General features: G+C 52.2%; 1 protein-coding gene across 8 annotated transcripts in view; it reads right to left on the bottom strand.

Annotated features, from left to right (window-relative positions):
* Positions 1 to 27,558, bottom strand: part of STK32B (serine/threonine kinase 32B) — a 387,425-nt gene that overhangs the window by 18,962 nt on the left and 340,905 nt on the right. For all 8 annotated transcript variants that reach the window (XM_053217584.1, XM_053217583.1, XM_027033784.2 and 5 more), the window contains 5 exons: positions 14,809 to 14,912; positions 6,200 to 6,316; positions 4,186 to 4,311; positions 1,277 to 1,408; positions 498 to 562 (listed from right to left, as the gene is read on the bottom strand). In XM_053217584.1, the coding sequence (XP_053073559.1) occupies positions 498 to 562; positions 1,277 to 1,408; positions 4,186 to 4,311; positions 6,200 to 6,316; positions 14,809 to 14,912 (544 nt within the window). The remainder of the gene's footprint in view (positions 1 to 497; positions 563 to 1,276; positions 1,409 to 4,185; positions 4,312 to 6,199; positions 6,317 to 14,808; positions 14,913 to 27,558) is intronic.

Here is a 27,558-nt window from a genome sequence, read left to right as displayed (position 1 = left end):
CACCCCATTGAATAATAACGGTAACGGTAATCTTTGCAAGAGGACTCCGACCTTGTCAGGCTTCGTATCCACAATCTCATCTAATCTGCCAACAACCACACCGCAAGGAGGGATTTCCATTTTGTCAGTGCTGACGATGAGGCTCAGTGAGGTGTAGACTTGCCTCAGTTTACTCTGGAGGTGGCAGGCCCGGGGCGATTTCCATCCAGAGCTCGGGCACCGAACCGTCGGGAGAGCCTGCGCCCTCTGCACCAGCCTCCCTGTGTGCCAGCTCAGCGCGCTACCCCCCCCCCCTTCCCGCGAAGACCCCGGGGCCCAGACAGGTGAAGTTGGCGCCCGGCTCGCACGGCGGAGGCGGGATTAGAACTCGGGGCCACCTGCTGCTTCCCTTCCAGCACCGTGGCTGGCTTCGCTGGGCTCCAGGGACCACCGTTCTCCGGGGAGCCCTCGTGCCATCTGGGAGGGCTCTGCCCAGCAGCAGCCGGAGGGGGACTTACTTCTCTCTGTTGAATATGATGAATTCCTTCCGCACGGTCTCCAAGCACTGCTGCAGGTGTCCGTTCTGCCAAAGAGCAGAGAGGTGAGAGTAAATGACGGGGCACCATCCAGGGAGCCACACGACAAAGGCCGTGACGACCAGAGCTTGACCTCAATGGGGCTGCAGATGCCGGGGGCGGGGCACGAGCGACGTGCCTGGAGGGGCCCTGACTGTATGGGCGGCTGTGCCGAAGGGAACCCGGTCGATGAGGATGTTCGTCTCGACCTAAGTCTGCAGCCGTTACATCCAACCTGAAAGTCAGGTTAGAATGGAATAGGGGTGGAAAATCACGAAGTGGCTTCCTAATCGCTTGAATGTTCATGAGACCTGATGAAGAAGCGGGATGGCGGGCGGAGCAGAGAATCTCAAGAACGTCCTGCCAAGGTGCCCATCCTCTTTGACAACAGATGCCAGACAGCTCTGTGCTCACAGGGGCGCTATTCCTGGTGCCCTAGATGCTGAGCTGTGAGCACAGAGCCCGACGCGGGGCTCGAACCCACCAACCGTGAGGTCAAGACCTGAGCCAAAGTTGGACGCATGACCGACTGAGCCACCCAGGCGCCCGATCTTTCCGTTTTGTGCTATGAAAAGCCACCCAATCGCGGAGGCATCTTAGTGACTGCAAATGGAGGCGTCTGGAGAGGCGAAGTGAGTTGCCTCCGTTAGGCTAAACAGCAGCCCCTCCCTCCTTTAGGCTCCCTGGACCCTGCGATTCCTGCCCCCGGGGGATCCGCTCACCAGAGGACAGCTGTCCTTTGTGCCGTCTTTGGACCTGTTCTTTGCCAGCCTCTTCTTCTTCTTGTGAAGTGGCCTGGATTCAAGGATCATTTCTTCAAGTTCAAATGTGGGGTCACAATTCAATCTCCCCTTCTGAGAGGAAGCGGAAAAGCAAACACGGTCTGTCTTGGTTGCTCCCACCACTGGATTGTGTTCATTCATTCATTCATTCAGTCGATCGTTCATTCAACAAGTAATGGCTAACTACCAGTGTGGGGTGTGCTGCTTCCGTTTTATTTCTGGGGAAGAGAAGCAACACCTTCTCGCGGCAGACATGGTTCATTTATCCCCATGTCTCCTCCCCCGGCCCTGTTAACATCCACACTCCTCCTCAGCCCCCTTCCCGCGAAGCTTCGTGTTTTGCCAGGGCCCAGTTCAGTCTCCCAATCTGATGCTATTCACTTATCACACACACATCTTCATGTCAGGACTACCTCTTCTATAAATATAATTTTTAATAATTTAATTTTAAAATGCTATTTCTGGCCCATATCTGCCCAATTCCCCAAGCTGGCTCCCGCCTGCCCCTCCGCTGGAGCCAGGCGGGGCTTCGCCCACTTGGGTCAGGAGGAGTTTTGTGCCCCTGACTTCTGGGCCGTGGACCCAAGATCCAGCTGGTGGCTGTCGCTCAGGACGCCAGTCCCGTCAGGCAATACAGCCTAGTGGTTATATCATCCACAGTCTGGAGGTGCACAGGGACTTCTCCCCAAAAAGCCGCTCGGATTTTAGGCCCAAGTCTTTCCTGGCCTGATTTATCTGCCATTCGTTCGTTCGTTCGTTCGTTCGTTCATTCATTCATTCATTCTAATTCAGGCTCTGGATACAGATCCCTGAGGTTAATTTCTCACTGAGTAAACCTGGGTAAGTTCCTCAACATGAGAATACTTCTAGTAAGACCACTCCCCTGTTATGGAGTCTGTATGAGATAATGCTTGCGAAACTTTAGGCCGGTGCCTGGAACACACAGCACACTGAGTCCTGGAGGATTATGATCACTCGTTCACTTAAGACAATGACACGTTGAGAGCTTCTAGTGCCTTCTAGGGCTACCCATTGCTCTGGAGTGTGTCTCAGGCAGAGGCCAGCCGAGGCAAGTGGGCCCTGCCCTCTGAAGCTCTCGGGGGGGACGGCAGAGTCACTGTAATAGAATGATATTAGCGGCCAGCGTAGACAGGCCTCTGTGTAGTGCAGGACCAGGGAGGCTGCGATTCACTCCAGGTAAGTGGGGGGGGGGGGGGGGGGGAGGGGAGGAGGACTGGCCTGGGGGATGTCCCATCGGAGACAATGCTTAAGTTTTTCTCTCTTCCAGAAGGCAGTTACTGAGACCCTCAAATGAGCCAGTCCCTGGGTTTGATGCTGTCTGGAAGAAGGGACAGGAGACTGCCAGGGGGACAAGGAGAGGAGCCCCTGTCCCCCCAAGAGGAGGAAGCAGCATGAGCACAGGTTCACAGCTACGAAACAGTGTGGCCACAGGGGACAACCGTAGGCGTCTGGGTGTGGCTGAAGCAGGGTCCTCTGCCTGTGATTGTGTGGGAGTGTGCATGAGTGTGAGCATGCATGAGTATGAGATTTGCACGAGTGTGTGCAAGTGTGAGTGTGCATGGGTGCATGTGAGTATGCACGAGTGTAAACGTGCATGTGAGTAGGTGAGTGTGCACGACCGTGCTTGTGTGCGGCTGGGGAAGGGCAGCAGGTGAGGTCTACAAAGGCTGACAGGCGATCGCAGGCATTTGGCCCCGAGGGTCATCCGGGCATCCTGCGCCCAGCCTTGGGGATGGCTCACGTGGCAACAGGGAGGCTGTTTGAGGCAATGTGTGCTCCGTATAAAGGACCACATCAAGATCCCTGGGTTTCATCCACCTGGCCTGAGCATGGTGGAAGGGGACCACCAAGGATGCTAGTGTATTTCTCTGGCACATCCAGAGCGAACATTCTGAGGGAGCCAACCGAGGGAGCCGAGACCAGAATCCCGGCCGATCTGTTAATAAAATAGCGGTTCCGAGGGCGGTGTGGACCGAGGGCTCGCTGCTCCGAGCCTTTGGAGGCCTCTTGGCATTTACTCCGCCCAAGCGTGGGATGGATCCCTCTCGTCTCCTCATTTTGGGTGAAGAACCCCACTCCCGAGCACACCCGAGGTCACAGACGTGGTAGTGAACCCAAGTCTCCAGCCTGTGCTCCTGGCCGAGACCCCGCACTGTCCCTCAAGGACCCAGCTCTGGGTCACTAAATGTGCCTTTGTAGGTTTATTGGCTTTTTCTTTGCACAAACCCTTACTTAGCCCGCAGGCTGTCAAGGGGGTGGGGGGCAGCTGTCCCCAGGGGATGCCCCGTAAGGTCTGGGGATGTTTTCGGTGTCACAGCCGAGGAATGCTACCGGTATCTGTGGATGGAGTCCAGGGATGCACAGGACGGTCCCCACCCCCCCCCCAAAGAATCATCTGGCCCTAATGCCCCCAACAGCACAGTTGAGGAGCCCTGCTCTCATCTGCAAGCCCCCTGACAACAGGCACCAAGAGTGTTTTCTTTCCAGTCACCTCCTCAAGCCACACACACGGCCTGCGTCCGTAGGCGCTCAGCGGGTACAGGCTGGTGGGGCGGTGGGTGGCCGGATGAATGGGTAGGTGATGCACACGGTGGGTGTGACTCCATAAAACAAAGAACACTCCGTGCCCACAAAGACCTTCTGCAAGGAGAGAAACCTGGCAGATGAGGTCCAAATCCACACTAAGTCTCACTGCAATGGGAACGTTCCGGCACTCCTGTGGCCACGGCCGGCAGAGGCCTCCCGGACCAGCTTCTGGGTGTTCCTTCAGAGCAGGGCAGGGGACCCTGCAGAGGGATGGCGTGGCATGGGATGAGACCCTCACTCACACTGGGCACAAAGCCGGGTGTCAGCGCCTTCTCGAACACCGCATCCCAGTTCATGTCGGCCAAGTAGGGCGCGCTCTGGACGTCACCAAGGCTGGACAGACGGCTCTCAGGGTCCTTGGTCAGGAGCTGCGGGCAGAAGGCAGAAGTGCTTAAACATGTTTGCTTGAGGTGTGCGCCCCGCTGAGGTTAGCGGGGACTCTGAAGGTAGGAATCCTGGGAAAATGAAGGTGCCTCTGCTTTTTTTTTCTTTTTTTTGAGAGACAGAGAGAGAGAGAGAGAGAGAGAGAGAGAGAGAATCTTAAGCAGGCTCCACGCTCAGTGCGGAGCCCAACCTGGGGCTCCATCCCTTGACTCTGAGATCATGACCTGAGCAGAAGTTGTGTCCGACTGAGCCCCCAGGCGCCCTGAAGGTGCTTCTGCTTTTCGTGTGCCATCAACACTGTGCTCTGGGTTGCTCTTGCCGGGAGCGTCACCTACACTCACCTCTTTGAGTGACGGGGAGGAACCGAGAGGTCAGGCTGCTTCCTCACGGTCACCCAGCAAGGGGCTCTTTGGCAGGGACTGGATTTCAGCCACCACGCGGTCCTCGAGGACTGGCGCCCCATCACAGCCCATGCTCATTGATGCCTGCAGAGGCTTCCAATTAAATAGAAAGAGAATTGGCCACCTCATCTTGAGAGGGTCAGCTTGGTGGCGGAGCGTTTGAAACTGTAATAAAATTTATCCCCGGACGGCTAAGCGGTGGCCTCTGTGGCCTGATGGCGTGGCCTCATTTGTGGCCAAGGGTATGATTTTTAGTGTCTCCTCAAATAGAGTTTCTACTACTAAGGGGTGGTGCGGCATAAAAAGCAGCCCCAGGGTTATGACCTTGCACCCACACGGGGCTTTCAGCTTTTCCGAAAACATTCCGGCTTGCCTTGCACAAAGAACTCCGGCGGGCTGCAGGAGGCTGCCTGCCTGTTTCCTCCTCTCAGATTAGGAAGAGCAAACACACGCAATTCTTCCACTTGCAGATCACGATTAGGGTGGGACCCCAGGAGATTTGTAAGGACGTGGCATGTGCTAAGGGGGGGGGGGGGTTGGCACCCGGCTGCCCACAGGTGGGAGCTGGAAGTCGGAACTCCACTGCCGGCTTGCCGCCTGCCCCGCCCCGCCCCCCGACACTGTAGAAATGTCCCAGCTGCGCCCAGCCGGTGGGCTGCGGTCACACCAGTGTGAGGGCACCTGGCAGGGTCACCTCTGCTGGTCATGGCAGCCTCCTCCTCAGGGCTGCCCCAAACCATGGGTGCAGATTTAAACAGAGCCTGTAGGGGCGCCTGGGTGGCTCAGTCGGTAAGCAATTAATCTGTTGATTTTTGCTCAAGTTGTGATCTCACGGTTCCTGAGATCAAGCCCCAAGTCGGACTCTGCGCTTATAGTACGGGGCCTGCTTGGGATTCTCTCTCTCTGTCTCTCTCTCCCTATCTCTCTGTCCTTTCCCTGCTTGTGCTCCCTCTGTCTCTCTTTCTTTCTCTTTCTCTCTCTCTTTTCAAAATAAATAAATAGGGGCGCCTGGGTGGCTCAGTCAATTGAGCGTCCGACTTCAGCTCAGGTCACGATCTCGCGGTCCGTGAGTTCGAGCCCCGCGTCGGGCTCTGGGCTGACAGCCCGGAGCCCGGAGCCTGCTTCGGATTCTGTGTCTCCCTCTCTCTCTGCCCCTCTCCCATTCACACACTCGCTCTCTCTCAAAAATAAGTATTTAAGAAAAATTTTTAAAAACCCCAAATAAATACATAAACTTTAAACGGATACTCCACTCCAGTGCCGCATGGGAGATCCCCATTCAGGATAGTGGTTCTCCAACTCACTGGATGGGTGCCCACGTTCACGCTGTGGCGTTAGCGCTCTACTGACTTGATCAACTCCACCACTGGCATTCTGTTCCCTCTCTCCTTCCAGAATTTGGTGGGATGCCTGCTTCTGCACTAAATGACTTTTGCCCCTGGGATTGGCAGGCTGGGGGCTGTCCCCTTACCTTCTTCAGCAGGGCGACCATGCCTTTGCACCACGTGGAGGAGTAGTGGACACGCTCCACCTTGAACATGTTGAGGATCTCATCAATGGGCGTGGCCGAGTGGATTTCATACGGTCTCTGCAACCAAAGGACCAGAGAGGGAATCAGAGAGAGGGCCAACCGGAAGACGCCGCCCATGTGGTTAAACCTGTATATTTACAAGGGGGTGGTTTATTCTTTCCCTTTACGGAACAGTGGGTGTTCCTCTTTCACGGCAGAGCAGGTGGCCCAGACCCACGTGCCAACAGGGATTAGACCTGTAGGGTAGTGCCCGAACCCGGCAGGTGGGTGCTCTTGTTATGGCCACAGGAGGTTAAATGACTTGGCGAGGGAGGTCACGTAGCCACTAAGTGACAAAGGCAGGATCCGCATCCAACAGCCTAACTCCCGAGTCCCGACGCCAGGCTTGGGGGTGGGGTGGCTCTCATCATCCACTGGACTCCCAGCCTCACCTCCGGTCGAAATCCCTGCCTGCCGGTGGGCCTCACCTCCACCTTTCCCTGTGCTGGCTGAACCAGCTGGGAGTGAGCGGGCTGGAATCACCCAGGTCTGGGTCTGGTGGGGTGGATGGATGTGGGGAGGCAGGGCTTCTATCTACCACCCTCCCCCCGCACCACCCCGACAGTGAGGAGGCCTAACTCTGTTCTCCGACTGACCAGCTCAGCAGAGCATCAAACCTCCTGACTTGTTTTCCAAACATTGCCCTGGGCAGTTTGTTGCTTGTAAGAACCTCTCAAGACCTGGAACTTGGTTAGTCTTTCTTGAGTGGGACCCTGGGGACATGGCTGGGACAGTGTCTGAACATCAGCTCACTCCCTCTGCCTCGACCCCCTCCCAATTCCCTCCCCTTCTTTACCCTCCCCCCAGCTTCATGGGCCAAGATGCTCTGAGGTTTGCATACGGTCAAAGGCTCAGGGCTGGCATCGGCAGTCACTTCGGAGCACGGGTGGTGTAACAACTAGAGAAACTGAGAGCAAGGAGTTCATCGCCGTCCCCGTGAACCTGACTGCTGTGGGATTCCTGTAGGGGTGGGGTCCTTGAAGGTGGGCCCCGGCCGTCCAGCAGACCTCAGAGCCCAGTGACGGGCATGATGAGCCTGTCCATCCACAAACACTGACTAGAGACCGGCTGTGGGTCAGAGCCCGTACTGGGCTCACAGGGTGTGGGCTCCAATCCCGTGGAACTTGAATTCCCACGGGGCTGCTGCCACTAGGAGCCGCCAGCCAAGAAGGTGAGGGGGTCCTGAGCCCTGGGTGCATGACCGTTCCCTGGAACGTCTTTATCTTCACCAAACGGGGCTCCCCTGGGGAACACGCCTGCCCACGGGAGCGTGCCTGTGACTTGCGATGTGTCCACCCAGAAGGGCACCTTCTCCGGACTGGCTGCCTCCTCTTTCATCTGCCAATCAAGCTGGGAACTCTCCCTTTTGCCCTGTAACATGTAGATCAAAAGCAAAACCTGGGGCTGCCTAGAAAGGCCGGCTACCTAGATGTGCTAACATTATTTACTATATGTCTTCAAACACCGTCTTCCAATTTAATGGGAAGTGGAGGATAGTTCCAGTAATGGACGTTTCAGAATTTCCTCCCGAGGCTGCTGCCTGCCTCTGCCTTTGCCCCCATAACGGCTACCATGATTAGAAGTCGCAGGAATGAGCATTAACTGAGAGCGGAGATGTCGGTTTCTGGGCGGTTCAGGATCGCTTCTTCCCATCTTTTTGCCTTTGGAGAAAACCATGCCTCCCACCCTGTCCCAGCCGCACCTGGAAAACCAGCTGCTGGAGGCTGGAGGACCTCAGGCGATGGAGCACTCCCACCTCCGCATCTTAGGAGTCGGGACACTGAGGCTGCGAGACCCACGGGGACCTTGCCGCGTCCCACAGAGATGCAGGATCTCCTTTGCTGCTCTTTCCTCGATGCCACCAGAGCTCACCATGCCGAGTGCCCCACCGGAGAACCAGCCAGCGACAAGCGTGATCCATCTGCCTCGCCACCCGACCTCCAAGCCGGTCACTCTCTAGCTCTGTCCTTCTCTCCACTTCTGGAGGGAGCCAGACCAATAATAATGGCAACCCCGACAAGCCACGAGGCCAACACAGCAGTTCAATACGTTCCCAGCTAAGCGCGGAACACCGTGCGCAGAATACGCTCAGCGGCTTTAGGTTCAGCCTTCGTCCGTTCAGACGGCTGTAGAGAAACCCAGCTCCCTCTACAAGGATATCGGCAAATACTCAGATCGATATTCCATCTGCTTGGGGTAAAGACTTCTATGGAAGCTTAGTTCGCACGCACCGGCCTTAGGATGTGTTGACTCAGGAAAGCAAGTGGCATTTCTAAGGTAAAGCAATCACGTGAACCACTGGCGAAAGTGATTTTCGCAGCGGGACACCGGACAGACTCGTTATGGAGCGCATGTGTGTCTCCATTCCAGAACCCCCGGTTTACAGAAAACCCCAATTGACTGAGAAGTGGAGGGGGGGGGGGAACAGAATTGTTGCAGACTTGTTATTTGGACAGCCAGAGCTGAGCTGGGCTTTAGGGACCGTCCAATCCAATGTTTGTGTGTGTGTGTGTGTGTGTGTGTGTGTCCCCCACACCTCTTCCCTCCAGATCTCAAACGCGGACCAGATGAAAGCAAAGAACAGGTCCTCGGGCTATGAAACGTCCAAAGCCAGAGACATCACGTCCCCCTCCTCAGAACTGTTGAACTACCTGTGCTGGGTGCCAGAGGTCCGGGAAACTCGGCCTGAAAACCACGCGAAACCCCCGTTCCTTCCCCTCCCTTAATGGAGACGTAAAACCTGGAGAGTGAGGTCACAGAGTCTGTTTCCTCCCAGGTCCTGACTCCTGGCACAGTGCTCTCTCTGCTTTACCACGGGACAAGACGTCAGCGTTCAACCCCAGGACCACCTCCCTCCTTCCTTCAGGTTCACGTGCCAGTAATTCCCCGGTTTTGCGGTCGAGCCTGCCCGTCCCGCGTACCCCAAGTTCTTTAGTTCTGCACCCCACCCCCTAGGGGAGCTCCACACACCCTCCCTCTTTATTCATCCCCTCTCTGCACCCCCAACCTTCTCTCTCTACCCGGCCACAGGGAGAAGTGCTGACAGGGGTCAAAGACAAGGTCAGGGAGGCGGTTGGGATGGCACCACGGGTGGGGTTTGGGGGCTCACCCTTTGCCCACATCGAGAGCCCTCTCCGTGCCATGCAGTGCACGCGGAGCCTCATTCGGTTCTGGTTACCACACGGCAGTGGTTCGCAAACAGGAGCGATTTAAATTGGCTGACGTTTGGAGATGTTTTTGGTTGTCGCGAGGCAGAGGGGAGATTTCCGCCGGCCTCTGCTAGGTGGAGGCCCCGGGTGCTCCTGAACGTCCTGCGCTGCCCAGGACGGCCCCCATCACAGAGCACTCCCGGCCCCCCAGCGTCCACAGGGCCGAAGTCGAGGAACCCTGTCCCCTCACCCGATAGATGAGAAGTGGGCTCACCGCCGATCGTTCAGAGACTGCGCAGCGAAGCCGGGAGGTGAGCCCAGCAACGTGTGATTCCGAAGGACACCCTCGCTCAACCGTTGTGCTGACGCGGCCACAGACAGCACCATGATGCCTACAGGGTGAAGCCCAGTGCCTCCGGCTGTTCTCAGGGTCTTTTACGGGCCGTCCTCTGACTGTCCTGACTGCTGGTCAGTCAGAGATGTTTGCTGTGTCCACCTCAGCGGCCCTTCCCCATCTGTACTCACACTGTTCCCTCCAGCGGCGCCTATGTGACCCGGCTTAAGCGTCTGCTCCCTCACACACTCTCCCACGCTCCTCTGAGCAAGTCCTCAGCACTTTATCTTCATCGACCTGTCTCAGGAGCATACTTATGTGATAATCAGCAAGCTTCCTGGGTGCCAGACTCTGCGTGTGCTCTGCCCACGTTTTCTCACGTCATCCCCGCCGTGACCCTGTGGGTCGGCCTCATAATCCCCATTTGATGAAGGAGGAAGCTGGGACTCAGAGGAGCGAAGTGACCAAGCCGGAATCAGAGCACTGAGGCGCCTAGAGTGGGGAAGGGACGCGGACCTCTGTTCCCCGGGCCCCTGGGCCTTCCGGCCGGGGCTCACCAACCAGGCGGGACCCAGCCTCCACTCCCCGTGCCCCGTCTCCGGCTGTAAAGGGGCTGAGTCAGAGAGGACGCAGGCCTGCTGCTGGCAGCCCCCCCGCCCCCCACCCGGGGCAGGAATCACAGCAGGAAGCAGACAGTTGCTGACATTCATCAGGCACATGCAGGGTAATTTGCATCACCGAAATGACTTAATTCTCAAAGCAACCCTGTTGGGTAGATATTATTAATTTCTTATTTCCCAGTTGAGACATGAGGATTCTAAGCACCTGATCTGTTTATTGGCTTTGGTTAAGATCACAGACGAGGCACCTGGCAGGGCCAGGGTGTGACCCTGTGAATTCCTCTAGGATCCTCTTTATCTGCTAGGACAAAGCGGCTTTCAGGTGGGTGAGAGGAAACACTTTCTAGCCTTGCAAGCTGTCAAAAAATGAAACAGGTTCTATGAGCTCCCTGGATGCAGAGGGGAATCAGCCCGTAGGTGGTAATCACCTGTCAGGGATGCCTGGGGATATCGGCCATGCTGAGATCCTCAGTCCCTTCTCTGAGTCTGTGGGCAGGAAACCTCCTTCTCACACCTCTCCTCCCCCTGTTCTAATCAGAGGGTGTGGTCACCGTCTGGGGTGACCAAGGTGCCTGTGCTCTAAGAGGGTGACACTTTCTTGATCTCTCTTTCACTTAGCGTGCCTGCAGGGTGAAGACTGGGATCAGGCTGAGAGAGCCTCCTTATGATCCTGGTCCAGGCTGCAAGATCCAACCAGGCTCCCGGATGCTCTGCATTTATGCAGAGAATGACACTCGATTAATGACACTCGATTCCTGGGCTCTCCCTACAGAGCACTGCGGGAGAGACAGCTGTTTCCCAGGTTGGGTCTAGAGTATTTCTGGGTCCCTAGCCAGCAGGCTGTATTGGTCTTATCCATTTCCCACCCACATATCTCATCCTTTCCAGCTCTAGATCGGAGAGCACACACTGGAAAGTTCCCATCACGACTTCCATCTTTTGGAGGTGAAAAACTCCCTGGCTTTGGAGGCCATCAAGGAACAAACAGGTGGATAATGACAGTGTCACTGACACTGACCCAGTGTTGGAATTTGAGAAGGAAGGACAACCCCTATGTTTACACACTCCAGAGGTAAACTTAGGAGTGTTTTCTGGGATAGCTTTTTTTACTAAATGTGATTGTTTCCGGTATGAAAAACAGAGAGCTGAACAAAGCTGTCATCATCAAGACAGCATGGTGTTGGCACGAAAACAGACACAGAGACCAATGGAATAGAATGGAAACCCCAGAACTAGACCCACAAACGCATGGCCAACTCATCTTTGACAAAGCAGGAAAGAACATCCAATGGAAAAAAGTCTCTTTAACAAATGGTGCTGGGAGAACTGGACAGCAACATGCAGAAGGTTGAAACTAGACCACTCTCTCACACCATTCACAAAAATAAACTCAAAAGGGATAAAGGACCTGAATGTGAGACAGGAAACCATCAAAACCCTAGAGGAGAAAGCAGGAAAAAACCTCTCTGACCTCAGCCGTAGCAATTTCTTACTTGACACATCCCCAAAGGCAAGGGAATTAAAAGCAAAAATGAACTACTGGGACCTTATGAAGATAAAAAGCTTCTGCACTGCAAAGGAAACAACCAACAAAACGAAAAGGCAACCAATGGAATGGGAAAAGATAGTTGCAAATGACATATCGGACAAAGGGCTAGTATCCAAAATCTATAAAGAGCTCACCAAACTCCACACCCAAAAAACAAATAACCCAGTGAAGAAATGGGCAGAAAACATGAACAGACACTTCTCTAAAGAAGACATCCGGATGGCCAACAGGCACATGAAAAGAAGTTCAACGTCGCTCCTCATCAGGGAAATACAAATCAAAACCACACTCAGACACCACCTCACGCCAGTCAGAGTGGCCAAAATGAACAATTCAGGAGACCATAGATGCTGGAGAGGATGTGGAGAAACGGGAACCTTCTTGCACTGTTGGTGGGAATGCAAATTGGTGCAGCCACTCTGGAAAGCAGTGTGGAGGTTCCTCAAAAAATTAAAAATAGACCTACCCTATGACCCAGCAATAGCACTGCTAGGAATTTACCCAAGGGATACAGGAGTGCTGATGCATAGGGGCACTTGTACCCCAATGTTTATAGCAGCCCTTTCAACAATAGCCAAATTGTGGAAAGAGCCTAAATGTCCACCAACTGATGAATGGATAAAAAAATTGTGGTTTATATACACAATGGAGTACTACGTGGCAATGAAAAAGAATGAAATATGGCCCTTTGTAGCAACGTGGATGGAACTGGAGAGTGTGATGCTAAGTGAAATAAGCCATACAGAGAAAGACAGATACCATATGGTTTCACTCTTATGTGGATCCTGAGAAACTTAACAGAAACCCATGGGGGAGGGGAAGGAAAAAAAAAAAAAGAGGTTAGAGTGGGAGAGAGAGCCAAAGCATAAGAGACTCTTAAAAGCTGAGAACAAACTGAGGGTTGATGGGGGGTGGGAGGGAGGGGCGGGTGGGTGATGGGTATTGAGGAGGGCACCTGTTGGGATGAGCACTGGGTGTTGTATGGAAACCAATTTGACAATAAATTTCATATTAAATAAATACATAAATAAATAAATTTAAAAAAATGGAAAAAGAAAAAATAAAAAAAAGAAAAACAGCCGAGTATTTGCATAAACCTCTCCAAGGTGAAGCCAGACCAAGACATCTGTGAGAAAGGTTTACACGAGCACATAACAGGTGTCCTTTCACTGAACCAACCACTCTGTCCCCGTGCCGAAGGCTCCAATCCCACTGTGTGCCTGTCCTTCTTCTCCTGAACATGGCATTTGAATCTCTGAGTAGAAAACTCAGTCGAATTAAAAGTGACACAATTCATCTTGGAACCAGCAAGAGCCACTCTATCCTTGGGCCTTTTTGTCAAGTCCTCATCTTTGACTGCTCTGACCCGTGAGGAATGACAGATGTTAAACAAAAATGAAAACAAAAAGAAAAAGAACAAAAAACCCCACGGGCCCAAAATGTCGTCACTTAGAAAACGATAAAGCCAATTAGATCTGCAAATGTACCCGACTGATTTTTATTTAACACAGACAATGGACTTTCCGCTGGTGAACACCCAATCATGCCTGGGGCAACCGCTCACCCAGGGTTATCTGTGTGACTGAGGATATCAGACAAAGAGCATCTGAAGGATGCCTGTGTCCTGTGGTCATACAGCGTTAGGGACTCTCAATGAAACCAGCACCAATGAAACCGGCAGATGACCAAGGAACCACCCAAAAATAAGATGGATTTTTTTCATTCAGTGCCTGAGAAAACTAACAAGTTCATATATATTCACATATATATATTTTAAATTCTAGACACATCACATATAGTAATTATGTTTTTGAGGCATTCAGAGGAGGTCACGGAGATCGGGAGCACACAATAGTTGCTTAAACTACAGGATGGAAAATAATAATATTTGCATTCCCATGGCTTTGGCAGCTTGCAAACTGCTTCCTTCCTTCCTTCCTTCCTTCCTTCCTTCCTTCCTTCCTTCCTTCCTTCCTTCCTTCCTTCCTTCCTCACCCTGTATCACACACACTGGCGCCCCCTGCCTTCAGGGAGTGCACTTCCGTTGGCCTGGATGTGCGTGGACACAAATGACTGTGACGCACTGAAAATCGTGGCTCTGGGCAGGGACACTGTTGCTGGACAAGGCAAGTGACACGCAAATCCCACGTCTCCTTCCGGCAGCACTGAGAGACCCTGCGGTAACCGCAGCTCCATGAAACCGACCGAAGGCTGTTACCCCGTTGCACCAACAGGGAAACCAAGGTCAAGGGGCATTGTTGGCAAACGATTCTTGTGCAGAGAACAAACGCCTCGAAATGAGCTCGTCATAATTCTGTCCGCCAAAGTAAAAATGAGTTATTAGTCGCCGTTACTTGTCTTTGGCTATCGCATTCAGTGAAATACAAACAAAAGTACGTACCGAACGCCCCGATTTTATGGGACATCTACCTCTGTGCTCAGGGCAGATACAGGGAAAACACATAAAGGGGAAAGGAACAGGGCCTTATACTGAAAGAGCCTCGAAATGAGCTGGAGGGCCAGGCACGGATGCAGGGTCGTGGGATGAAAGACGGCAGCGTCTGAAACCACGATGCCGAGGTGCTCGGGGCATTTGAGCTGCTGGCCTTGACGGAAGATCTTCCCCGCTGGGACGTCCTTTTCCTGCCAGCAGAGTGAGGCGGCTGGACCAGGAGCTCGCTTGGGGCCCCTCTGATGCTCAGGGACCCCAGGCACACGGACGATCAGGGCGGAGACCCGGGGCCTCTGACTCCTCACGCGTGCGCGCCTCCCCAGCCGAACGGCTGGCCGACAGCACCCCAGTCCGGGTGGACCTGAGCCCCTGCTCCCCGTGCTCCCCGTGCAGGCACACATCTTACCCAGCCCCGCAGCAGCTCGTAGGCCGTGATACCCAGGGACCACCAGTCGACGGGGTACGAGTAGCCGGGGCCTCCCTCCACATACACCTGGAACACTTCCGGGGCTGCCAAAGACAGGACAAAGACGATGTCACTGCACGTCACAGTTTACACTCACCAGCCCTCAGAGAGGGGACATGGGGACAGTAACCCAGCTTCTCGGAGGGCGGAGCCGGGACTCTGTCCACTGCACCACGTGGTTCCTGCCCTCTGTAAGCCACAAGCGGGTTCAAGAACAAGATGCGGGCATCCCCGGAAACACAGGTGTGTCCCCCGGGGAGGTACCCAAATGGGGTGCTCCGGAGCACCCGGGTGGCCCAGTCGGTGGAGCGTCCGACTTCGGCTCAGGTCATGATCTCGCGGTCCGTGAGTTCGAGCCCTGCGTCGGGCTCTGTGCTGACAGCTCGGAGCCTGGGGCCTGCTTCGGATTCTGTGTCTCCCTCTCTCTCTGCCCCTCCCCTGCTCATGCTCTGTCTCTTAAAAATAAATAAACGTTAAAAAACTTTTTTAAATAAAAGGAGTTTTCAAGAAACATTTAAAAAAATTAAAAAATTAAAAACCAAGTGGGGTGCACCAGGTGCGGGGTGGAGGCGGTCTGCTGGGGGGAGGTGGGTTGGGGGAGCGGGAATCCCAGGCAGCACGAACACGGGTGGGGTAAGATCTCAGCTAAGAGGAAGAAACCGCACCTTGACAAATGTCACTCTGCTTCTGGCACTGACGCCGGGTCAGGCATGCCGACAACCGGGGACGTTTGGGACCCTTTGAGCCTGCTGCCAATCTCAGGAAACCGTTTTAGTTTAGCATAGGTGGGATCTACGAGGACCTCCCCGAGTTGGAAAATCCAGAGACAGAAGGCAGATCGCGGGTGCCCCAGGATGGGGGAGGGGCAGATGGGGGGTGACCACTGAATGGGTGTCCTCGGGGGGACATGAAGACGTTCTGGAACTAGACAGAGGTGGTGGCTGGGTGGTGCTGAGAATGTACTCCATGCGACAGAATTGCTCCTTTAAAACGGCAAGTTTTGGTCTGTGAATCCATCTCACCTCAGCTGAGCGAAAAGTGAAGGCTGGACGGCCGAGTGTGCTGGGCCCTGATTCTTATTCTTCAGGGCACTGCTGTGGTGCTGGGGGGTCCCTTGGCCCTGAGGCGCCCTAACGTGCCGAGTGGTGGGGTCATCTCACTGCCTCGCCCCAAAATCAACGAGGCCAGGAGGGCATCTATGCTGTGATTGCTCGTCTCGGCTTCCAGAAAAACTTTGGGAAATGTGGATCCTTTCCAGCAAATTAATTTGCAGACGTAATTCCATTTTACAGTCGTCACAGCAGCCGAAATCTGTCCCTTGGAACCACAATGTGCTGTGATTAAAGAGGTCGCGACTCAGTTTTCAGAATGGCCTTCAGTGAGCATGGGAACGGGGAGGGCTGGACGAGGCAGGCGACACGGACGCTGGAATCTGGGCCCTTGGGCTGCTGGACACTTGCCCCCAACCAGCCGCCACACACCGGCCGCCCCGGCGATGCTCTCCACTTGCTTCGTATCTTAGAGGGCACACTCACCCATGGGTTCTCCTTTCCTCTTCACAAGAGCCCCCAGGGTCACGTTTGCATGGGGCCCATTTTCCAGATGAGGCTCAGAGAAGGACGGAGGCATGAAGGAAGTCCCACAGCCAGGAGGTGCCAAGCTGAGGTGTGCCTTATACACTGGCAGAATCCCTGTTTGAAGTAACGTTTGTATCGATGTTTCTGTAAGCACAAAAAGTCACTCAGCCTAAACTGGGGGGAGGCAGGACTGGGAACCTGAGCAAATGTCCCCTTGGGTTATTTGAGCCTCACGAGGGAACTGATGTGGTGTGCTGGGAAACCGAAAGCAGGTCGGTGTGGCTGGAAAGGAGTTTAGCAAGTGACTTAAGCGTCTCTGTCTCAGTTTGGTGAAATGCGGATAATAAGAACGGCTTATTCATCGAGCCGTGATGAGGATTAAATACGACACGATGTGCCAAGGGTTCAGCCCGATGCCTGGCTGGTCCAGAGTGAGCGCTCCGGAAATCTCAGGCATGGCTTGCATTGGTAGAGTTGGCATTCAAATCTCTTCTCCCTGTCACGCTTAGCCTCAACGCCGTCCACTCCGTCACCCCGAAGCCTGGGGGCCACCCTAAACTTCATCCTCATGACCTATTGGTCTCCAGACCCTGACTTGCACATTTTTAGCATCTTTGTGTCTGCTCGTTCTTTCCGTTGTAGATCGACCTGCCTTCAGAGGTGGGGATCTTGCCTGTTCATTAGGCATCCTGTGAGCAGATACTTAATTCCTTCGCAGGTGCTAGCACCGAGCTGTGCTCCTCTGTAACCCACCGGATCCGACCATGAGCCTGAGGCTGGGCTCCGATCTTGAGGGACTTCCTTCCCTGCATCTCAGTCTGTGCACCTGGCCTCTTCTGTCTGTGCTGAGTGTTCTGGAACATCGCGCTGTCTGTGCGTTCCCAGGGCCTGGACAGCTCCTGGCCCAGCCCGTGGGTTCAGTGAGTGCAGGAGGCAGGGACGCGCCCACGACTTGCAGTGATGGCTGTGTGCACGGACGTGCTCCCCATAAATCCCTGACAGGTCCAGCAGCCCCAGCCCATTCAGAATTCAGGGTACAAGCAGCATTCCGTCCTGGCTGTCATGACCCATCAAGCGACAAATGTCTGTGGCCCGTGACTGCACTCCCAGAGACAGTGACATTCTTGCCTCCCGTGCACGCTTGGGGCTGACGACAGAACATGAAAAACATTTTTGTCATAATCCACATGCCACCGAAATGAGCGCTTTGGTGGCCCGGAATCACAGTGCGTCGAAGCGAGAGCATCGGGCAGATGTAAAGCTGGAGGTCAGGTACGAGACTCCTCCTGAATGTGGATGGGGGAAAAAGAACAACCAGCTGTCCAGGGTCCAGGCCGAGGGTCTTATGATGCCCCAGGCACCCAATGAGGCAGGTGCTATAATGATCTCCATTTTCAGAGGAGACAGTAGAGGCATGAAGGGGTGTTGTGGGTTGAATACTATCCCTCCAAAGCTATATCCAAGTGCTAACCTCTGGTACCTGTGAATGGGACTCTATTTGGAAGCAGCCTCTTTGCAGATATAATTAAGGACCTCAAGATAAAATCATCTCAAGATAAATTGTAGGGCCCACGCTAAACCCAATTACTGACGTCCTTATAGGAGAGAAAAGAACGGGGCTGGACACACAGAGAGGGCCATGGGAGCAGGCAGAGACTGGAGAGGCCACAAACCCAGGAACCCCTGGAGCCACTGGAGGCCAGAAGAGGCAAGGAAGGGTCCTCCCCTAGAGTCTCCCGAGGGAGCACAGCCCTGCTGACGTCTTGGTAACGATTTGGCCTCCAGAACGTCGAGGGAGTGACCTTCTCTTGTGTTTGTGTACTTTGTTGTACAGCCCAAGGAGATCACTAAGAGGGGCCATGGACTTGCCCCAGGCCATCTAGCTGGTGTGGCAGAGCTGGGCTTCGCCTCCCTCGGTCTTCTGACTCCAGAGTCCTTTCTCCTGTACTAAGGTGACTGCCAGGAGTTATGTGAGGACGGGTCCTGATGCTCCCTTACGCCTTCCTTCCCTCCCAGGGCCTGGCGCTCAGCCAAGTATACAGTAGGCATTTAATAAATGCACATCCGTTGGCTCTTTCACCCCTGATGCCATAAAGCCGGACCATGCCTCAGAAGTAGAGATGGCTGGTGGCCTTAGAGTGTCAGCACAACAGAAGCGAAGGGTCCCTTGGAAACCATCTTGCATCGTCCCCTCCCTTTTGGAACTGGCCACAGGGCTTGAGGGGGAGGAATGGTTTGCCTCAGCCACCCCCTCGCTAGCCCTGCTGTTAAGTCTAGAACCCTGATCCTGACTCCCAGGTTCAGGGGACGCACCACTGTAACAGTTAAATTCCACCATCAGAGCCAGGTGACTCCACCAGGCACAGCTCCTATACCCGCTTCCTCCTCTGTGTGGACTTACAGCCCTTGCTCAGATCTCCTGCAGCGGCCTCCCCCCCAGTCCTCAGGCCTCCAGAGTCGTCTTCTCCAGTCTGTCCTTCTCAATTCTGACGGGGGAGTTGGCTTTCTGATCCGAGACGCAGGCCACAGTTGCACCCAGCTTAAAGGTCTCCCTGACCTCACGGCTGTCTTATGATCTGTGCTCCTGGGAATACCATCAGCTCCGCGTGAGGCGAATACATTTTGGAGGAGGAAGGATTCTGAGGTCAAACGTGTCCGGGAAAAGACGAGGTTCAACCACGTTCCTTCCTGCTGGACTTCTCAGAGCCTTTAATGGGCTCATGTGCTTTGCTGGCTCTCGAAGGGGACCAACTCAATAGCAAACGTGGCTTGGAAATTTGACCTGATCCTGGAGTCTTTTTTTAAGTTTTAGTGGAGCGAGACAAGGTACTAGGGCTTGGAACCTGTGCGGTTAGGTGAGCCGGACTTCTGGGGTCTGGCACTCAGGGTTCTTAGTGCTGCCCGGAGATCTTCTGAGCTGTACCATGCCCCTGGGGTTGCCCACACCACCCCGGCCTTCATCTGCATGCTGCTCGATGTTCCTAGAACTCCCCTTCTGTCTGTCTGTCTGTCTCTTGCTCTCTCCCCTCATTCAGTAGGCTCTCCCACAAAGGGTGCAGCTCCAGAGACACTGCCTCCAGGAAGCTGTTAGGTACCAGACGCTGCAAAGTTCTTTACATGCGTCCTGTACTCCTCAAAACACCTCTCTGATATCATTCTTTCTTAGGACCCCCCCAGATTAGATTTGGTTTTCCTCTTCACCCCACCTTCCCCAGGCATTTCTCCTTGACAACATTTCCACCCGCCATGCATTTTTGCTTATCTGTCTGCTTTTCAGGAGACTGTGAGCTCCCCGAGGGCAGGGCCTGTCACGGTCTCTGGCCTTGGTCTTCCTGGATCTCTGGCGTGAAGAAGACACGTGGGAAGGGTGTGTTGACTGACCAAATAAAGGAATGATTATAATACAAACAGCAAACTATGTACCTTGCTATGTGCCAAGCACTGTTCTTTTTTTTTTTTTTTTTATGTTTATTTATTTTTGAGAGAGAGTGAGCAGGGAAGGGGCAGAGAGAGAGGGAGACAGAGAACCCCACGCAGGCTCTGTACTATCAGTGCGGAGCCCGACACGGGGCTGGGACTCATGAACCCTGAGATCATGACCTGAGCTGCCGAAATCAAGAATCGGACACTTAACCGACTGACCCACCCAGGCGCCGGGCCAAGCACTGTTCTAAGCTCTTAAAACATTGCTAATAAAAGCGGCTAATCTTTACGGAGCATTTGCTTGTACCAACAAGCCTTGTTTTATTTATTTTTTTATTAAAAAAATTTTTTTAATGTCTATTTTTGAGACAGAGAGAGACACAGCATGAGTAGGGGAGGGGCAGAGGGAGAGGGTGACACAGAATCCGAAGCAGGCTCCAGGCTCGGAGCTGCCAGCACAGAGCCCGACGCGGGGCTCAAACTCACAGACCGCGAGATCATGACCTGAGCGGAGGTTGGACGCTCAACCGACTGAGCCACCCAGGCACCCCCAACAAGCCTTGTTTTAAGAATTTGGCAAGGATAAAGTTATTTAATCTTCAAAGAGCACAGAATTTGAGCTAGCTGCTGTTGAGTCTGGCTCAGGAAGGAATGGGATGGGTCAACGCTGCCACAGCCAGGACTGGGGTTTCCCTGGAGGACAGTGAGTGATGACAGCCCCGTGGAGGGGCAGCCCTGCCTCCCGGGGACAGCAAATGACAAACCAAGCAGGTGAGAGGAGTTGGTTATGACCTTGCCTAGAAAGGATGTCCAGGATCCAAAGTCTGAGTACCCCTAAATTGGATTAGAGATGAACGGGGGTGCCTCTGCGGCTCAGTCGGTTAAGCATCTGATTCTTGGTTTCAGTTCAGGTCACGATCTCCCGGTGTGTGAGTTCGAGCCCTGCATCAGGCTCTGTGTTGACCGCGCAGAGCCTGCTTGAGATTCTCTGTCTCCTTCTCTCTCTCTGCCTCTCTCCTGCTCTCATTCACTCACTCTCTCTCTCAAAATAAATAAACTTTTTTTTTTTTTTTAAGAGATGAACGAAATTCCTCAAGTCCTTCTTGATTAAAACTTCTGGCAATGACCTGGTGGGGAAAGGGCCACCCCCGAATCTATTTTCAGCCACTGGAAGCGACACCTCTAACCACCATCGCGATGCACAAATCAGTCACGCAGAGCTTTCTAGGGTGCAAAGTTCCTTCACACGTTATCCCCACCCAGCCCCAAAGCACCCAAGCCACAGATGGAGAAACTGAGTGGGTAAAGGGGTAATTTCAGGGCCGTGGAGATGGTGAGTGGAAAAGCCCGGACGGGATCACCATCCCTACCACTTCCAGCCCAGGGCGCGGTACAGCTGTTCGTTTGTTTCCATGAGTTGTGATTTTACTTACGACACCGAGAGCTGCAATACGAACGTGGCCATTGACTGAACATCGACCACGTGCTATAAGTTCTTCAAGGTTTTTCACATAGATTATTTACTCCTCAGCAAAGCTAATATTTACAGGGCATGAACTATAGTTTCACACTCCACTTGATCCTTGGAAGGGCCTTGGGAGGCAGCGCTATTAGGATCTTCAATCCTGGAAGCTGGGGTTTGGAGTAGTTAAGTAACGGGCCTGGGGGCACAGCCGGGAGACTCAGAGCCTTATCTGAACCCAGCGTCCCCTCCCCCTTTCTCTGGGGTCATCCAGAACGATGATCGGAACCTTGCTGGGTCTCCCTCAAAATCCAGACATCTTCCACCAAATTACACCACGTTTATGCTGAAATATGCTGAAAATAAAAATAATCCACATGCATTCATCCACATGCATAATGTATACTTTATATGTTTAAAAATTTTTTTTTTAACTTTTAAAAATGTTTATTGATTTTTTGAGAGCGAGAGACAGAGCGTGAGTGGGAGAGGGGCAGAGAGAGAAGGGGGGACACAGAATCTGCAGCAGGCTCCAGGCTCTGAGCTGTCAGCACAGAGCCCGACGTGGGGCTCGAACCCACAAACTGTGAGATCGGGACCTGAGCCAAGGTCAGACGCTCAACCGACTGAGCCACCCAGGCGCTGCTACTTTATGTGTTGTATATTCCAAAATCTCTACAAGGTCATTGCATTAAATCTGTTAATTCAACCGGGACTGAAACCAAGAGCGTTTATGAAGATCCTGGGATTCTATGTTTGAGGAAATTAGGGTTACAACTTCACCCGAAAGAAAAATAAATAAATGGTTCACCGTGAACCTGCACGTTGATAAAAAAGGACTTAAAATCCTCGAATCACCTTCCTTGACAGCGTCTGTTTCCTTTCCTGTTACATCCCCAGGAGCTTTCACAAGCCCAGAGCGTGTTGCACACTCCATGAACACTTGTGAGCGCACAAAGAAGCACGCTGGGCAGGCTTGGGGAGCCACGCAGCCCAGTGGCTCGGAAAGATCAGCCTCACCTCCCGCTAACATCTCCCCTTCCCCGGCAATGTAAACACGCATGTGGTGGGACCTGTCACCCCACGAGAACCACGCAGACTAAAAATATGGAAAAAAAAATACCATAACCTCCTAAGTTATAATTATCACCCTGCTGGCTTAGCTTTGTGGGTATGGCTGAAGGCTTGGACTGCTGTCCTGGAGTGTGACACACTAGCCAATGTCTAGCCCACAAGCCGACGGGCTTCCGGGATCTGTTCCTAAACCTAACTGCCTCCTTGACTGGGAACATACAATTGCCACGTTTCTGCCAAGAGGGGACCTTCGCGGTAATTTCCTCCCTCCCCTACGTTTTCTAGATGAAGGAGGTGAAACCAGTTGGAGGGGTTCAGTGACTTCCAGTCCAGCTGGGACCAGAACCCAGGTGTCCTGCCCACTGGTCCTTTCTTCGTTGGCAAGACCCCGTCTCCAGCTTGGAGGTCCTGGCCGGTGGGATGGCCAGATCTGTGCAGCCAACTGCCTCCTGGACACCTCCACCTAGAGGTCCCACGGGCACTGCACACTCAACCCACCTGAGCAAGCTCTTTCCTCTCCAACTGCCCTCCTCCTGGGGTCTCAGCTCCAGCCCACGGTCGGCTCAGTTGCACGAGTCAGAACCGCGGAGTCCCCGGGCTCTGTGCCTCCTTCAGTCTCTGCTTCTGATCATTTGATTGGCTCAAGACTTGTCACTTTCTCTTCCAGAAACTTCCTCTCTACTCTGTTCTTGTTTTGTCTCTACAGGGACTCACCAGGGCCCCTCACCCACTCCAGCCTGGCATTCGAATCCCACCTCCATCTGAGTCAGTAGAACCAACGGAGCAGAGGGGTTAAAGGTGTGAGTGTAGAAATTTTTCAGGCCTGACAATGAACCTCAGTTCCCACACTTATGGGTCCAGTGGCCTTGTACAAGCTACGTCACCTCATATTTGTGCCTCAGCATCCCTCATCGGCAACAAGGAGAAACAGTATTTGCTCCATAATCTTATCGTGATGACAGAATGAAGTTTCATCTGAGCACAGATTAAGTGCCAATAAATGCCACCTAATTTTACTATTGTTGTCTTGTCGTTATGCATGAGTTCAAATCTCTGAATTAAAATCACTCCAAGTTTTCTATTTGCTACAGAATAAAGTTCAAGCGCCCCAGCACGAGAATTCCTAAAATCCGGCCCCGACCTCGTCCTGGGGCCCTGTTTTGATTCTGCTCATTTTGCCCAACTGCAAAAAATAGGATATACTTTATTTTTAATTTTTTGTGGCTTGTCTCATAATCTTTATTCTATTTTTTATACTCACAAACTCCTACTTATCCTTCAAGACCCAGACCAAATTTGACTCCCCCTGTGGAATGTTCATTGAGTACCATGCTGTTCCTCTGTTCTTCCCTATTACCCTCTCCTATTCTAGGGTCTCAGCAAACCCTGGTCTGTACCTCCCTGCAGCACTGATCATGCTATATTTTAATTAATGGCATGCATTTCCACCTTCCTCACTGGGATGTGAGCCCTTGGAGGGCAGGGATATATGATTAAGTCAGCCCCTGATGCTCAGGGATTAGCACGGAGGTGGTCTAGAAGTGGATGCTCAGTGCATCCGAGTAGCAGAGAAATTGGTCAGAGTCCTAGCTTCCAGTCTCAGTGGCTACCATTGCCAGCTGTTTGTCATTGGGCGAGGACTCAACCCCTGTATGAGTCTCAGATCCCGTGGAATAATAAAAGCCCCTACCCCATGGTGAGCTAACATAAGCGATGCATTTAATACAGGGACAGACACACAGCAAGTTCTCAACAGACGGGACCCAGTTATCGTTATACCAATTCATTATTGCATGAGCAATGAAATGCTTGCGAAAGTGAAAGCCCAGCTCACGGAGGTCCATGTTTTACGTGTTCCCCAAATGATTCAAGAGCTTCCTCCTAATTCTTTGCGTTAAAGCGTGCTGAAAAGCTGTGGGAAGCAGAGATAAGCAGCATCCCCGGCTTTTGCCTGGATCCCTTGGGGGTCATTTATATTTCTTTGGCTCTCAAGCTAGCCAGATGAATTCAGGTGTCACACACTTCGAGAAGAAACAAAACTACGGCGTAAGTCTGATCAATTCTCTCCTTCTGGAAACACCAGCAGCATTATTAGCAACTGAAATGAAAGCATTGAGACACTGTTCAGGTGTTGACCATTAGGACTTCGTAAGTCTACACAAGAAGGAAGAGAAGGGAGGTGTGATTGGCTAATAAGGAAATATGAAAATAAATGACGTGCCAGAACCAGAAAACGACTTCATGCTAAACATGTCAGAGTAAACTAGTCGCTTAAAAAGAAAAAGGACTTTGGAAGTTTTCCTAGAGAATGGTGTTCTAACTGGAAGCACAGAATTAGACTCGGGGCATTTTACACAGTCAGTATGTGAAACTGGGGATCTCACAGCACGTTATGCTGACAGAAAAGTTCACGGGCACCTCGATGGCTCAGTCGGTTAAGCATCTGACTCTTTACTTTGGCTCAGGTCATGATCCCATGGTTTGTAGGTTCAAGCCTGCGTTGGGCTCTGTGCTGACATCTTGGAGCCTCCTTGGGATTCTCTCTCTCTCCCCCTCTCTCTTTGGCCCTCCTGCTCTCTCAAGAATATAAATAAACTTAAAAAAAGAAAAGTTCATTTATATAGTGTCTGTCCCTTAAAGGATTCCAAGATTCTCTGTGTATCCACGAAAATTAATGCTCTTAAAAATTTTTTTTAATGTTTTATTTATTTTTAAGAGAGAGAGAGAGAGAGAGAGACAGTGTGAGCAGGAGAGGGGCAGAGAGAGAGACACACACACAGAGAATCCAAAGCAGGCTTCCGGCTCTGAGCCGTCAGCACAGAGCCCGATGCGGGGCTCGAACTCAGGAACCTTGAGATCATGACCTGAGCCAAAGGTGGACGCTCAACTGACAGAGCCACCCAGGCGCCCTGAAAATGAATGCTCTTTAAAATGCCCCCCCGAACCTACCATAGGGTGAGAGACTTCTGTTACAGTGATTACCGAATTGCTGAGGGTTGTGTGCAGGCTTAAGTAAGAGAATAGAACCACTCTCCAGATGCAAGGGGAATTCACCTCTCCTCACAGGCTCTTCTCTGCTGACCTCACTGTATATTCATGAAGAGACAAGGAGGCTGTTGAAAGCTTGCCTTGATGCAGGATTGGGGAAGAGAAAGCAACTGCTTCCGGAGGGCACAGAGCTCTTCCGAGGTCCAGCTCCCCATGCCCCTTTGGAACAAAAGCCTTATAAAGCAGGAAGGGCGGAAGATTCTGTGACCACAAGGGCACAGGTGACTTCTCACTGAGCGTGAGAGGCAAGGAACAGAAAAATAAAATCTCTACCTCTGGGAAGGGACAGAAAATCATCCTGGGCTCAGACAATTCACGGTTTCCCATTGCTGGGAGAGAGGCAGGGTCAATGAGAAAGACCCATCCCCGAGACAAGATGTTGGGCGAAACAGAGCCCAGCGAAGACTGGCTGAGCCAAGACAACAGGGAACATGTACCTGTGCCCTGCTGCCCCCAACCAGACCAAGTATCGAGTAACAAGAAGGAAGAGAAGGAACAGGAGTGAGACCTTCTCTAAGGCACAGGCCCATAGAGAAAGCCTGAAGCGGAAGGTAGAACAGGAACATTGAGGGAACACTAACTCGGGAGGAGGTGTGTTGAGAGTAACCATACCGACCCTGACTCAGCTCAACCCCTGATTAGGCTGACTCAGTTCTTCCATACACACAACACTAAAGGCACAGTCGTGGGAGAGACACATCCATTTCCAGGTATAAACACTGTCCTACGTGAAATGTCCAGTCTTTCACCAAAAGCTGTAAGACACACGATGGAAAGAAAAAACAAAAACCCAGTGTGAAGAGACACAGCACTCAACAGAACCATGTTCGGATATGAATCAGATGTGAGAACTAACAGACAGGGAACTGAAAACATCTCAAAGATCTAGTGGACAAAACAGTGCACATTAAAAAATGGGGATTTCAATCAAAAGATGGAACCTATAAAAGAATCAGATGGAAACTCTAACACTAATAAAAACAAATCAAAACATAGTGCCAGAGATAAGGCATGCTTCCAACATGCTTCACCAATAGACTTGAAACAGCCAAGGACAAAAGAGGTGAACTTGAAGGTAAGTCAAATGAAAGTATTCAAAGTGGCACAATAAGAGAAAAAAAAGTGGGAGAAACAACAGAGAATCCAATTGGGACCACATCAAAACGAAAGGCTTCTGCACAATGAAGGAAACAATCAACAAATCTAAAAGATAATATATGGAATGGGAGAAGATATATGCAAATGATATGCCCAACAAAGGGTTAGTAACCAAAATATATAAAGAGGAAATATGGAAGGTCTAACATACATGTAACTGAAATCTCGGAAACAGAGTAGAGAGAGAGACCGAGGGAGAGGAGAGAGAACGGGTCAGAAAAAATGTTTACAGAGATAATAATCAGGAATTGTCCAAACAATTATGTCACCAAACCACACATGTCTAAGAAGCCCCAAGAACACCAACCAGGATAAACACAACATGACAATAGAAACAACATGCATAAGCACATCGTATCTAGAACCAAAGAGAAAGAGAAAATCTTGAAGGCAGCTGAAGAAAAAAGGCATATGACCCACAGGAAAGCAAAGATAGGGATTATGGCAAATCTGTTGTCGGAAACATTGCCATAAGCGAGAGAGTGACATATTTAAGCACCGAAAGAGGAAAAAAAATTGAATCCAGAATTCTCTTAAGATCTCTTTTTAAAATGTACACAAGGGGCGCCTGGGTGGCGCAGTTGGTTAAGCGTCCAACTTCGGCTCAGGTCACGATCTCGCGGTCCGTGAGTTCGAGCCCCGCGTCGGGCTCTGGGCTGACGGCTGGAAGCCTGGAGCCTGTTTCCGATGCTGTGTCTCCCTCTCTCTCTGCCCTTCCCCCGTTCATGCTCTGTCTCTCTCTGTCCCAAAAATAAGTAAAAAACGTTGAAAAAAAATTAAAGAAAAATGTACACAAATGAAGACTTTTTGCAGCAAACAATAAAAAAATGAAGGAATTCACTACCAGCAGACTTTCACGATAAGAATTGGTGAAGCAAGCCTTTCAGGTAGAATGAATTTGATATCCTGTAGAAACTGAGGCTGCACAAAGAAACAAAAAATACCGGA

The sequence above is a fragment of the Acinonyx jubatus genome, chromosome B1, assembly GCF_027475565.1.
Source record: "Acinonyx jubatus isolate Ajub_Pintada_27869175 chromosome B1, VMU_Ajub_asm_v1.0, whole genome shotgun sequence".
Lineage (NCBI taxonomy): Eukaryota > Metazoa > Chordata > Mammalia > Carnivora > Felidae > Acinonyx > Acinonyx jubatus.
The sequence above is the reverse complement of the archived record's forward strand: the minus strand, read 5'-3'. Positions and strand labels throughout refer to the sequence as shown.